This window comes from Fusarium flagelliforme (genome assembly GCF_020744385.1).
Source record: "Fusarium flagelliforme strain FIESC 12 MPI-CAGE-AA-0113 chromosome Unknown B0J16scaffold_8, whole genome shotgun sequence".
Taxonomy (NCBI): domain Eukaryota; kingdom Fungi; phylum Ascomycota; class Sordariomycetes; order Hypocreales; family Nectriaceae; genus Fusarium; species Fusarium flagelliforme.
The window spans coordinates 2,743,804-2,756,077 of record NW_025763510.1 but is presented as its reverse complement, the minus strand read 5'-3'; the positions used below and the strand labels follow the sequence as shown (position 1 = coordinate 2,756,077).

The window sequence follows — 12,274 nt, the reverse complement described above, 5'->3', positions numbered from 1 at the left end:
AGTCGGGCTAAACATTCACCCGTCTCTTCCACTTCTCCCGGGATGGGTATCACGTCTGCATGTTTTCGACCATCTTTTCGTCAAGCCGCGAGATTGATCTCAGTCTGTCGACCGTTCACAGCAGAATAAATGATCCAGACGGTTTATACCATATATTCTACGTAAACGCAGACGTTGCCATATCGACCTTGCATTTCCCGTCTTTTTTACCTGTTGGTATAAGTAGCAAGCCGTCATGTACGTTGGCTTACTGATTTTCGAAGGCGTGATGAAAACCATGTACTGTCAATTTTACGCCAGTCAAATATCTACAATTATTTGCCAATCATCTCACGGGGCCATTGCAACCATCTTTCCCATCCTTGCCCAATCGCCTTCATGATGCTATCAAATAGACATGCCCCTAACCGATCAAAAATCCAATGGTCCCTGCACCAATGCAATAAGACGGCGAAATGCGCCAACACAAGCATTGCTTCAGGCCTTCTGCTTTCGAGAAGTTCTAAAAACTCGCCGTTGATGGATAAAGGCCATGAGAATGCCCTGTTGAAACAACGAGGCAGAGCCTTCTCGCGACCATCCTGCTCATATGCGTCGAACACCCACTGAATTCTACCCAGTGCTTGTGATGTGGCTTTTTTCTGGACATCAGTCATTCCTAGACTTTCCCTAATCAACAAGTCGAGAGAGGAAGTCTGATGGCCACAACTGGAAGCATTGGCCAAGTCTGCTCCCAACTTGAGCATATCGTGGAATTCAGTTGTTAATAGGGACTCCCAAGCAGCTGAAGTTGCTGTCCGTACTCCCCGATAGAGTTTTAGGTAGTGAAGAAACCTTACTATCGCCCCTTCATTCTCATCATCATCTAGGCCTGCTACATCACAGAGGTGATGGTTTCCAAGTAACCAGCTGAATAATACAAGCCGTAGGCGATCCTCTTGCATCAAATAGACCTGTTGATTATTAAACAAGGACAGCGCGTGTGTTTGATATTCCTTGGCTTGATGGAGGTAATAAGATCGTTTTTCGGGCCTTGTAGTCGCAAGATACCGTGCGGAAAAGCCAAGGATTTCGTTCATGAGATAGCCGCAGTCAAGAGCTTCCCGCACCATTACGGATGGCGCGAGCTCATCCGACCCCCATGTGTGTATAGGAAACTCTAGGGATCCAAAAACAAAGTAGTGTAACAATTCCAGTTGAGAGAGATTTGCGGGGGAAACTTGGAACAAATCAGGTACCGTCACCTGCGTGTCTTGACATGCAGAATCTGGATTCTGCCTTGGGAGACTGGCCGATGACGAAGGCGTAGGTGACGGACCCACACTAGGAGATAAGTTGTTCGGGCTGCAAGTGGAAACTGTCGTGAATACAAATGAACAATCCCTATTTGCGATTGAGCAATTGCAACACACAGGCTTGGTCTCATCACACTGTGAGTGTCAGAAGCTTTGAGCGAGAGTTGTTAGTTGACATGAATACCTTGATGTGACGTCGTTTACATTCAGTACATCCGTATCGAGACTTCCGGTGGCGGCGGCGGCTAGACATGACTTGTTCAGACGATCCTGGTCAAAGTCTATCGGGGCTAGATTTTCGAATAGCGACAGACAAACTGTCGAAAAATTGACTCAGAAAAAATGGCAGGACGACATGAGTGATAAAGAAGCTGACGGAGGTAAGTTTGGAAACGCGGATAGGGAGCGTCACCGGTGGCTCCGTTGGTCGGTATGGCTAGAATGTGGGGCCCGGGCTGATCCACGGAACAGATGGTGAGCCCTAGTGAGGCCAATAAGAGGCCCTCAGATACGTGCAAAGCGATGTGACGTATTTGAGCCAATAGAAGATCTCTAAATACGCGGAAGCAAGTTTCCTTGTTGACCAATCAAACAGAGGCCTAGCTCTTCTGGAGGGAAGGAGAAATCTAGTATGAGTACCCTGTATGAGAAAGACGCGCCTCCGGAGTATGAGGCTATCCTGTGGAGACAAAAAAATTTAAAAACGCGATTCATTTTACTCTGGCTCCCGAAATGGGAAGCAGGTAGGGTTGCAGACCGCGGGTCGCAAGTCCTCTATATAATTACAGAATGTCATAGTTACAGATATAACGTGGCGATGATTCAGGAACATCAATACATCTCTGTTCAAGTTCTCTGGCTAAGTCTTGTTTCGTTTGCGTCGCAGCACCTAGCGAGCAAGACCTCTCTTACCGTGCTAAACATACTGCGGTATTCCTTATCCATCAGAGAAACTACAGGAGCGAGGTATATGGAAAAGGTGAGAGCCACCACAGGGACTGTTGTTGATGATGGAATTAAAAACGTTCCAAGAGTGTCCCTTTGAACTGTCCGGCCATGAAGGGTCTTGGTCAGAGGATGGACGTTGCTAGGGAACACTCTTGCCACAGTTGAAATGAGTGCACAGCCGATGGGTATTCCAACTAAGTAGAAGTTGATTTTTGGTGAGGAAAGGTGAGATTTGTCTCCGTTGAGGGCGTGCCAGTTCTTGTCCGTCGGGTAGAACGCTCCGGGTCCGGATTAAGGGCATTCATGCGTACCATGTCAGCCCAGTAGCTTAGCGGTGTGTGGATTTACTTAGGAACAAGTTACGTCTTATTTTGAAGATAATGGGAATACTTGTATCCAGATGGGTACTCTATAGGTACTTAATAGAGGTTAGAGTCAAAAGTGATGGATGGATTAGGTTGCACCATTGGTCGGCTAGACTGGAATCCTTTTAGTCTGTGGGATACTGATTCGTGTTACCCACTGATGTGCGCTGTCCCCGTATCGGGCACGTATAGAACCGCTTGTGATTGGTTTATCTGCATACGCATGGGTAGGGGTCTGTTCCATGTTTAGAGAAGTGTATGATTGGGTTGTTGTGAGCTTTTTTGGAGGAGGGGATTTGTTTTGTATAATTCGTTAAATTCTAAAAATATCAGAACCGTCGGAGAAGTAATTTAGGAAGGCGTAATTCTAAGTTAGTTGCTTTTTGTGGTCTTGATGTGTTCTGCTGGAAGTGTAAATATTACATAGATGTTTATAAACCTTGACTCGCCTAATCAATATTTTCCCCCTTCCTTCTTTTACTCTTTATTTGATGACATACATCTCCAAATAAGATAATACGGAATCCACCATCCACCGTTCAGAACCCTATTACAACAACTACCGACTTCTACCCATCTAGTCAAAGTCCTTACTCGAGCATCTACTACGGCTTTTCAACCTAAAGCCAGTCGAAACGATCTCTAGACTTCCTAGTTCCTACGTTCCTTACAGCACAATGACTACAGATGGTCTCTTCGAACCTGTCCCCGGGGTTGAACCAAGCAAAGGCGGCGCTTATCTGTGGCGTTACCTCCCCAGTGTAGCGGCGGGTGTCATATTCTTGCTACTATTCCTGGCTTCGTTTCTCTATATTTCTTACAAAATATGGCGAACGCGTACCTATTTCTGCATTGTCTTTGCTGTTGGTTGCTTTTGTAAGCTGCTACTTATTTCATGTCTGTCCTCCTTCATTCTGCTAATAACCTATCACAGTCGAGATGGTCGGATATGGCATCCGTGCAGGTGCCAGCAAGAGAACCAGCAAAGTCATGCCATATGCCTCCCAAAACATGTTTATTCTTGTTGCCCCGGCCCTTTTCGCGGCGTCAATTTACATGATACTCGGACGAATCATCAGAAGCCTCAATGCCGACAAACACTCTCTTCTTAAGCCTACAAAGCTGACAAGAACCTTTGTACTTGGGGATGTTCTATCCTTTGTCATTCAGGGCGGTGGTAGTGGCATGTCAGTAGTGCAGAACGCGACCCTGGCGAAGTGGGCTGAGAGAATTGTCATCATCGGTCTCGTGGTTCAGGTTGTTATCTTCGGTCTGTTCTGCGTTGTCTCGGTGGTATTTCATCGTCGTATGCACCGCGAACCAACAGCCGCGTCGATCGGCACACTTATTCCTTGGGAAACGACTCTTTATACGCTCTATTTTGTCAGCCTCCTCATTATGATCCGCTCTATTTTCAGGATCATCGAGTTTGGTCAGGGCTATACTGGATATGCGCTTTCTCATGAGTGGACGTTATATGTATTTGACGCTCTCTTGATGTGGATTGTGACGGTTGTCTACGCGTGGAGATACCCCATCAAACTTCATTGGAGCGTCAGTCATAGCAGCATGGACACTGTGGCTTTACAAGAAATCCCCAACAAATAGGGAGTTATAACATCTGAAGCTCTATGTTTTATTAATGGCAGCTAAACATGGAACATCGCGGCTTACATGAGCTTACAGTTTGCAGTCTTAGAAGCAAGTAAATGAAGTTATATCAGCGCCCTAGTAAGAAAAAATATACTTTAGTATATATCAGCCTGGATTTTGCTCATTTATGAAGACAATGTCACATTTCTCGTATTAGTCTTAGTAGAGTGGGAGTTTTAAGTTAAGAAAGTAAATATTATTCTATAATTTTAACTGCAAGGTATAAGAGAGTCTGATTTCAACATGCAAGGAATTGTTGACCGATAAGTGTGGTAAGTCAGCCTATAACTCGACCCATATCCCCTTCTACCCTAGACTTGAACTCTTTTGGCGGTGAATTCCCACTTTGCTAACACAGTATTGACGCCACTTATTTCTCACTTGCGTTAAGAAATGGTAATCAGAGTACACACCCTCTCGTGGCCTTTACGTCATATTGATTTGAGGAGCGACAATCCCACGTTCTTCTGCTGTTACGAAATCAGCTCACTTGCGTTCGCTTGTTCGTTATCTACCTCTTCAAGGCCTTCAAAATCTATTTCAGTCATTGTTCCAATGCCTCCTACACCGGCAGTTGGAGAATTTGTAAAAGCTCCTCAGAAGTCCTTTACCCGTCGTTAATACTATTGCAAACCATGCTTATTTTGAGCGCAGCAGATGCGGCATCTTCATGGATGATCTGAACGCCTGAATGAAACACGTCGGCATGAACCCTCTGCTCGGGTCTGTCCTCGTTATTCGCACCTACCTTGAGTAGTAAAACCGAGCCACGGCATACACGGAAAAGCCTGTTGGCACATGGGAGAGGATTTGGTCCCCCATCAAGAACTCCTACTCCTTCTTTGACTATTACGGTTGCTGAACAAGGATCAGATCAGTGATGGAAAGAACTGTCTAAATATTGTTGATCATGCTTCTCCCGGCGTTATCGAGCACGATATCTCACTTTCAGGACGAGACAATGCTCAGAAGCAAGGGACCTTGCCGGGTTGGTTGAAGCCCGTATCTCGCGTCAAGTTGATCTTGATCCATAGTTGGTTTAAGTACCAGCTGAACATTAGATCAATTGCACTGATAATAGGCTGTTTTGGAAATAGAATGAGAATTCCCATCAACGATCTCAGAGCTGTCTTTCACCCCATCAATAGGAAAACTCTCCAAGAGTACAAAACACCCTCAAGGTAGTTGACCAGTTAGTCATGCCTTCAGTTATGCAAATTCCACTGAACGAATGGTCCAGGTTAAGGGGAAGAAATTGTACGCGGATAGCCGAACACGAAATACACGTATAGCAGAAACCCCCACATATTAACTTTCCTACGGGCCAATAACGTTTCTGTGGAGTTGCCCCATCTAATACTAGCAATTCGCAGTTCCCAGCACTGGTACAGTACAGAATGTGTTAAAGACACTCTTAAGTAATGTAACCCTGCTAGTGAGCCTATACGTTATGTAAGGGATATTCATCCACTGTATATCCAGGCTTTACAGCCCCGGGATTATCAGTCACCCGGCTAGGGTGAAAGATATTAAAGAGAACAGCAACAAAGGACATAAGCGTCGCATCGAAGATATAAAGCCAATACTCTTGAGCCTGCAAGGCCCCATCCTTCCCAAGAACATATTCCGCGACACGGAAAATAGACCGAACCAGTATGAAAAGGCTCGAAGCATAAAGGATGAAAATCAGCTTCTCCCAAGGAGTGTTCAAGACAAGAGATCGAGATGTTGGGCGAGAACGAATCCGCATGTGAAAGACAACCGTGACAGCCATGAAGAAGCCAAAGAAGATGATCTGGATGAACAACCCGCCTACGATCATGTTCTCGCCCATTTCGACATTATCATTGGACTTTGCTGAGGCGAGCATCCCGCCACCGCCACTCTGTGCCAGGAAAGATAGCACATCGCCAAGGACGAAAACCTTAGTTAACCACTGTGTGCGAATGAGGGATAAGTGACCGGCATCCAAAAGAACTATCAACCGGCCCAATATCATGTAAATGGAGGCGGCGAAGAGTGCAGGACCGAGGAGGAGTAATATCGACTGCATGATGTACGGATTCTTGGTGTATTCTGGAGCTTCGTCTGCCGAGAGCGCACGGCCGGCGTAGCCGAATGCCTCAACTGTAGAGAATAAGCATTGGTTTTCATTTCTTCATAGATATAAGCAGAAGAATACTTACAGAGGCAGCCGATAAGGAAGGGGATAAAATACCACGTTCGATGCCGGAACATTTGCCATAAGTGGACAAGAGTGGTGGTGGTGAAAATAATGACAAATGCGGCGGCCGCTGCCAAGGATGGCTCATAATTGTAAAAAGTGAAGCCTGCCATGACGCTGTGTTGAGAGACTGATAGTGGGGTAAAACGATTGTCGAGTTTGAAGTCTCGTGCAAATGAGGGCGTTTTGTTGTGTAATGAATGACAGGTAAATGGATAAAAAAGAGAAGGGAATGTAACAAAGAATTAAAAGATGAGAGTACATGTAAGGTTGAAAGCATACAGTGAGAAAAGATCGGAGATTATTTATTTATTCCTTTTTGCTGAAGTCTTACATAATGGATTAAAGAGTCGTGTATTACAATACGCGGACTTGGCCCCTGCATTCTTGGGAACGCGTACCTTACATGGCAAGTTGCACTAGAAGAGGAGGCTAGAATCCAAATGTCTTACGCTTCTTTTCAAGCGTCTTCACTAGCCATTCAGTTTGCCGTTTATGTCACTATCCGTTATCTGAGACACGGATGCTGCGGTAGGCCCGTTTCCTATACACGTATAATCATTACCAACAGGGATATCTGCAGCCAATCCCTCACAAATTGTTCATTTTCACTCAGCCTTAGGCGGATCCATCTCATGGCTAATTCATCTCATCTATTTATAGTAACACCAGATGCGTTTAAACAAAAGGCTAATTTAGGTCAGAGCTACATCATTACTATGAATCCAGAACTACGGAAAACAATGAACAATGGGTTATTGAATCTGAGAGACTTCACTGCCTTTATCCTTTCAGTGGAGTTATCATTTGGCCAACGTATCTCTCGTGTGGATGGTCACGCGGGTCATGGAACACGACATGATCAGCTTGGACGAAGATCAGCTAAAGGACGTCATTGCCAGCGACGGCACGACCAAAGACGGGTGACTATCAAGACAAGATTGTAGGTTACCTGATAAACCCCTCCACCTACGAGATGTTGTAGTTCATATACTGACATGGAAATCTAGTTAGCAGGTATAGCTGACTCGGATTCTGCAGTCTGGCGATTACTTGGAAAATTGACATAATAGCGCAATGGCCAACGACAACACAGCCAGGGTATCGCACAGTGCTTTCACTGAAGTGCGGTTGACCAACCAGGGCAGTCTATCTGGCCACTCCCTCTCTTGAAGGCTGCCACTGACCTATCGAGCTTGGGAGTAGAGCCTGTGAGACATTCAATGATGCTGAAAAAATGTTCATTCGCAGCCAACCTGTTCACGCCATTTTGCTAGACTAAAATCTCCCTCTTCTAGATCCCGTGGATTACCGACAAATACGAAAACATGACCATCATCATCAACGGGCAACTCTCCATCCGTATATCGAATCAGGCATGGCCTTGCCTTGTAGCTGTTTGTCTCATATTCCGCCAACCGTTTCCCATGGGCAGCGGACTGCACGTGATAGACAGCACCGCTGACTTCTGCATCCTTCGGCCCGTCTTGCAGAGCAGGATACTGCCCCCAAAGCTTACACGAGTAGCCTACCACCTTAGCCGGGCGCAGCTCAGGCACTTTATCCAATCCCAGGACATCCGCCAGCATTTGTGGGTCCCTCAATGTTCCATACACAAAGTAAGGTCCTGTTGGTAGCTCAGAGGGATCGACATGTGCGGACCGCTCAGGAGGGCGGTAGAACCAATCTTCTGGCGCATGTCTCACCTTTAGTGCAAACGAAGAGTTCTTTGTCCTCTTATCGTGGAGGGTAGGTGGAAGCGGGGGAGCAGGCGGGGGTGGACGAGGCTCATCTCCAGCCATTTCGTGCGGCACTATGACTGTCAGGAGCGGAATCGACAGAGCGAATTTTAGCCTGATAGACTCATACCAGTTTGGAAATGTTTTTTCGGCGTGAATCCACGGAGCGACCAAATAAGAGACAACGACCGCAATTGATGGAGTGACGGAAGGATCCTAAAAGGAAACGCTAGAAGGATGGAGGGGGCGGGAAGGGTAATCTGCAGCAGGGATCCGACTCTGGGATCCTATTCGTCCACATATAAATATATCACTTTCAGTGAACCAACAACATGAAAGTCGCAGCCAACAACCAACAAATACCTCAATAGCCGGAATTCAACGTTATTTAATTGGTACGCTTACGTGCCAAGCTCATATCATGATAAAGGATTAGGGTTTGAATTTTCGTGGCGATGTCAAAGCGGCTGAGTTGGCTTCATTTAGAAGTCATGCTACATGAGACCACAAAGAACTCTTTGAACCTTCCATTCCGGGGCGCTTATCAAGACCAGTAGTCTCTGGGCACGTAGACGGCAGGATGAAATTGAGACAGAACTTAGGGCTGTGTTGAATTTCTCAGTGTGCAGAAATACCATAAATATGTCGACGCAATGCCCCGTACTGCCCATAGCCATTCTTCAGCAAGGACCCATTCCTTACCGTCCTACTCCAACATATCTTCAAGATGATCACTCTCTGGATCTTTCTCTTTTTGGTTGTTGTGTGGCGTCTCATCGCCTCTTACAATCATCTCTCCAAAGTACCCAAGGAAGTACCATGGGCTACTGCCGGACGCTTCGTCCCATACCTCTTCACACAGGTCAGAGGTCTTTGGAATATGCCGTATGTCATGAATACCGCCTACCAGAAGGTACATCTTCCCCCCACCGGCCCTAGTACTTCAGCTAAGAAGAGCAACAGTATTGCAAACATGAATCAATCTGTGCCATCGCACTACCCTTTTCCCGTCCTGAAATCCTTTTGCCCTCGAGTCTCATCCACTGGATGACGAGTCAGAGCGGCAAGGTTCTTAGTCCAACTCCTGTGCAGATGGAGCTTGTTGCGGCAGAACATGCCTTCCTCAACTCATTCGACCAGAAAGAATCTGTCGTCTATGATGTCTTGCGGGTGCAGATGAACAGACGTCTTCCAGCCTTGATCCCAGGACTTGGAGAAGAGTTGAAAGCCTCCATCGATAAGGAGTTTGGGTCAAGCACAGAATGGAAAGAAACGAAACTTTTCGTCATTGTTCGACGTGTTGTTGCAAAGCTCATCACATGGCTGGTGGTCGGCGACGATTTGAGTAAGCAACTCATATTGCTTTAAGAGACACAACTAACTCCAGAATAGGCCGCGATCAGGAGCTTGTGGATAACTTGTCCCAATTTTCTCTCGCAGTCATGCCCAGCGCGATGGGTATCGCTCTTTTCCCTCCCTTCATGCAACCCATTGCAGCTCATCTGACCTGCTTCTTAAATCGCATTTACATGAATAGAGCACTCAGGATTCTCGGTCCCTACATCGAGAAAAGGATCATGGAAGTTGAGACTGGAATCTCAAAGACTCATCCTCAAAACGATGTGATGACATGGCACATCGAGGAAGCCCTTCGAAAGAAGGAACCACGTGAGCTGATGCCCCAATTGATAGCCAGTAGAGTCTTTGCCACTACCATGGCCGCTCTGGAAGCTATCACACTCACCGTCACGCACACCCTATTCTGTGTCGCCAGTAGTAACTCATCTGCGCAGATCTGGAGTGCTCTGGAGGAGGAAGCTACACCAGTTCTTACTGGGCCAATCAACCAGAATAGTATCGACGAGCTGCACTTTGCAGATGCGGCAATCAAGGAAGGTCTTCGACTGCAAACAGCCCTCAAAGCTCTCACTGTGCAAGTCATGCAGCCTTCCGGGCTTACTATTAAAGACACCGGTGTTCATCTTCCCCAAGGGGCTCGTATCAGTGTTTCAGCATGGGGTATCCATCATGACGAGGACATTTACACCGACGCATACACATACGACGCGTTTCGGTTTGCGCCACAGAGCCGGAAACGCAACATCTCAGAAGGTGGTGATGATGATCATTTGATGACTTCACCTTCTGAGAAATATCTTTCTTTTGGATTCGGAAAGCATGTCTGTCCTGGACGACATCTTGCTGCTGCTGTGACGAAGCTGTTTTTGGCGCATGTCGCGGTGAACTATGATCTGGAGGCGCTGAAGAAGAACCCAGGACTCTTGATCATTGGACATCTTCCGACTCCACCGACCAAGGCCAAGCTGAAAATCAGAAGCAAGGGTGGTCTGTCTTTTTCGAAGGAGGACAGTACGATTGTTTAAGTTCAATCCAAACTTAGTAGCCTAGGATCAGGCTCGTGACGATTCAAACTTTTAGCTTTTATCCAGGCATCAATTGTCGTTATTCTCAATGACACTTTTCTCAAACTCTCTTTGTCCCCCCATCACATAAGAGTTATGAAGATATTTACACTTCCCACAAGGCATTATGATTTCTTTGCACACGCATGACTTTTTTTATTTGCCTTGCACTATACACAAGGTTTGGGCACGGCATAAAATACCTTCCCTGCTTCGATCTAGTTTTACTTTCTCTTCCTCTTCGAGTATAAACAGAATGCACTATCCGTGCCTCGTCCAATTTCCGCCACTCCTTTCCACCCTCACTGTCCCCGACATTAAATCTTCTCTCACTTCACGTCACTGCGCAACATGGCCGAGCTCAACGTCCACTTACCTTCGGACGATACCGACATGGATTCACCTATCTTCCACCCTTTCCCCCGTTTGCCGACGGAATTGCGACTCCAAATCTGGGAAGCGGTATGCGTCGAATCGACTCCCACCAGCCGTGGCCTGCAATACATCGACGTCAGAAATGGATGGGCAAAGTCGATACCTCACACCGAAAACAGATCTGCCTATTTGATTGATGGCGGCCTTTGGAAAGCCTGCAGAGAGTCAAGAAAAGTTATTTCTCGACGCTCGCAGTTTAGCGATTGGCTCCGAATAAAAAGGCGAGCGATGGACGAACGTAAACATTTCCGACGCTACAACCCACCAGGCCAGTCCGGATTCAATCCTGACGGGCTTGATGGAAAAGACTTACCTCACCCTGCCATCGTCAATACCTGCGAAGGTGAAGAAGACTGCCAGATGTTTGTTCGCCCTTCGAGGGACATCTTCTGTATCCAAGTGAAAGATTGGAAAGATCTTGTTGACGAGGAACTCAGTCCAGACATATACATGTCATTCCTTCATTTAGGCCCTACCTCAGACGAGTATCATCCCGGACTACGCTTACATGAACTCAGGATTAAGAATATTGCTCTCGAATTCGATGAAAGCTGGCTAGGATACTTGCCAGAAAGTATCTCTCTACTGAGCAGTGAAAGGTCTGAGAAGGGATACTTCGCGTATCTGCTTCAACAGAGCAACTGGAGAACTGAGCGCGGTATAACAGTATGGATCATCGACAGCGAGGCGAAGTGGTCCAGGTTATATGCTAAAAACAATACGGTATACCGAGATTGGGATGCGGAGTATGTTGAGATTGGTTGGTCCGATGTCATCAACTACGCACCTCACGAGGCACCCGCTACTGCATGTGTCTTCATGAAGAATGCTGAATACTACATGTGGGATGCTGGTGGTCGGCCAAGAAATCGGTATGGCGTCGCACCGAAAGACGTTTTCAAGCTGCTTGTTCGCCGGGATAACGAGGTGGACGACGATCCAAGACTCCACAATTGCTGGTACAGTGATTTAGGTTGGATCGTTGACGAGAATGATTATTCGGATTGGACGTTGGGTTATGATGAGGATTTGGATAGAGATGAGTGGCTCATAGAACAAGAGTTTGTATGATGAATTGCTTTGGGAAAAGTGAAAACCAACGGTTGCACTTGTCATTACAAGATGCGTACGTACGGGTATAATGTTTTCCGCCACCAATTTACATTTTGAAGCATCATAAGTCCGTTTCTTA

General features: G+C 46.5%; 6 protein-coding genes across 6 annotated transcripts; 3 read left to right on the top strand and 3 right to left on the bottom strand.

Moving 5' to 3' along the window:
* Positions 1-78: 78 nt before the first annotated feature.
* On the bottom strand, positions 79-1,663 carry B0J16DRAFT_294575 (uncharacterized protein). Its single transcript, XM_046124394.1, has 3 exons — positions 1,480-1,663; positions 264-1,430; positions 79-212 (listed from the first exon to the last, which is right to left on the bottom strand). Exons 1-2 carry the CDS (start codon positions 1,546-1,548, stop codon positions 315-317), a joined length of 1,185 nt encoding a protein of 394 aa, XP_045978388.1. The 5' UTR covers positions 1,549-1,663; the 3' UTR covers positions 79-212; positions 264-314.
* A 1,622-nt stretch (positions 1,664-3,285) lies between these two features.
* Positions 3,286-4,216, top strand: B0J16DRAFT_276373 (RTA1 like protein-domain-containing protein; the record flags this gene model as incomplete). The annotated part of the gene is made up of 2 exons (XM_046123741.1): positions 3,286-3,484; positions 3,543-4,216. 2 exons carry the CDS (start codon positions 3,286-3,288, stop codon positions 4,214-4,216), a joined length of 873 nt encoding a protein of 290 aa, XP_045978387.1.
* A 1,248-nt stretch (positions 4,217-5,464) lies between these two features.
* On the bottom strand, positions 5,465-6,728 carry B0J16DRAFT_294572 (RTA1 like protein-domain-containing protein). The gene is made up of 2 exons (XM_046124393.1): positions 6,448-6,728; positions 5,465-6,388 (listed from the first exon to the last, which is right to left on the bottom strand). The coding sequence occupies exons 1-2, from the start codon at positions 6,596-6,598 to the stop codon at positions 5,703-5,705; spliced, it is 837 nt and encodes a 278-aa protein (XP_045978386.1). The 5' UTR covers positions 6,599-6,728; the 3' UTR covers positions 5,465-5,702.
* Positions 6,729-7,268: 540 nt separating this feature from the next.
* Positions 7,269-8,287, bottom strand: B0J16DRAFT_325523 (uncharacterized protein; the record flags this gene model as incomplete). The annotated part of the gene is made up of 4 exons (XM_046125891.1): positions 7,269-7,367; positions 7,438-7,454; positions 7,673-7,694; positions 7,742-8,287. The coding sequence occupies 4 exons, from the start codon at positions 8,285-8,287 to the stop codon at positions 7,269-7,271; spliced, it is 684 nt and encodes a 227-aa protein (XP_045978385.1).
* A 664-nt stretch (positions 8,288-8,951) lies between these two features.
* Positions 8,952-10,608, top strand: B0J16DRAFT_376585 (cytochrome P450; the record flags this gene model as incomplete). The annotated part of the gene is made up of 3 exons (XM_046130773.1): positions 8,952-9,137; positions 9,188-9,569; positions 9,617-10,608. 3 exons carry the CDS (start codon positions 8,952-8,954, stop codon positions 10,606-10,608), a joined length of 1,560 nt encoding a protein of 519 aa, XP_045978384.1.
* A 249-nt stretch (positions 10,609-10,857) lies between these two features.
* Positions 10,858-12,153, top strand: B0J16DRAFT_406472 (uncharacterized protein; the record flags this gene model as incomplete). Its single annotated transcript, XM_046132968.1, has 1 exon — positions 10,858-12,153. The coding sequence occupies exon 1, from the start codon at positions 10,999-11,001 to the stop codon at positions 12,151-12,153; it is 1,155 nt and encodes a 384-aa protein (XP_045978383.1). The 5' UTR covers positions 10,858-10,998.
* Between the last annotated feature and the right edge of the window lie 121 nt (positions 12,154-12,274).

Bases quoted from the DNA above. Each gene is read 5' to 3' on its own strand.
- B0J16DRAFT_294572 (XM_046124393.1), bottom strand. From the start codon at position 6,598: ATGGCAGGCTTCACTTTTTACAATTATGAGCCATCCTTGGCAGCGGCC. The intron at 6,389-6,447 runs GTAAGTATTCTT...TATTCTCTACAG, and splicing joins CTTCCTTATCGGCTGCCTCT to TTGAGGCATTCGGCTACGCC.
- B0J16DRAFT_294575 (XM_046124394.1), bottom strand. From the start codon at position 1,548: ATGTCTAGCCGCCGCCGCCACCGGAAGTCTCGATACGGATGTACTGAA. The intron at 1,431-1,479 runs GTATTCATGTCA...TGACACTCACAG, and splicing joins GTAAACGACGTCACATCAAG to TGTGATGAGACCAAGCCTGT.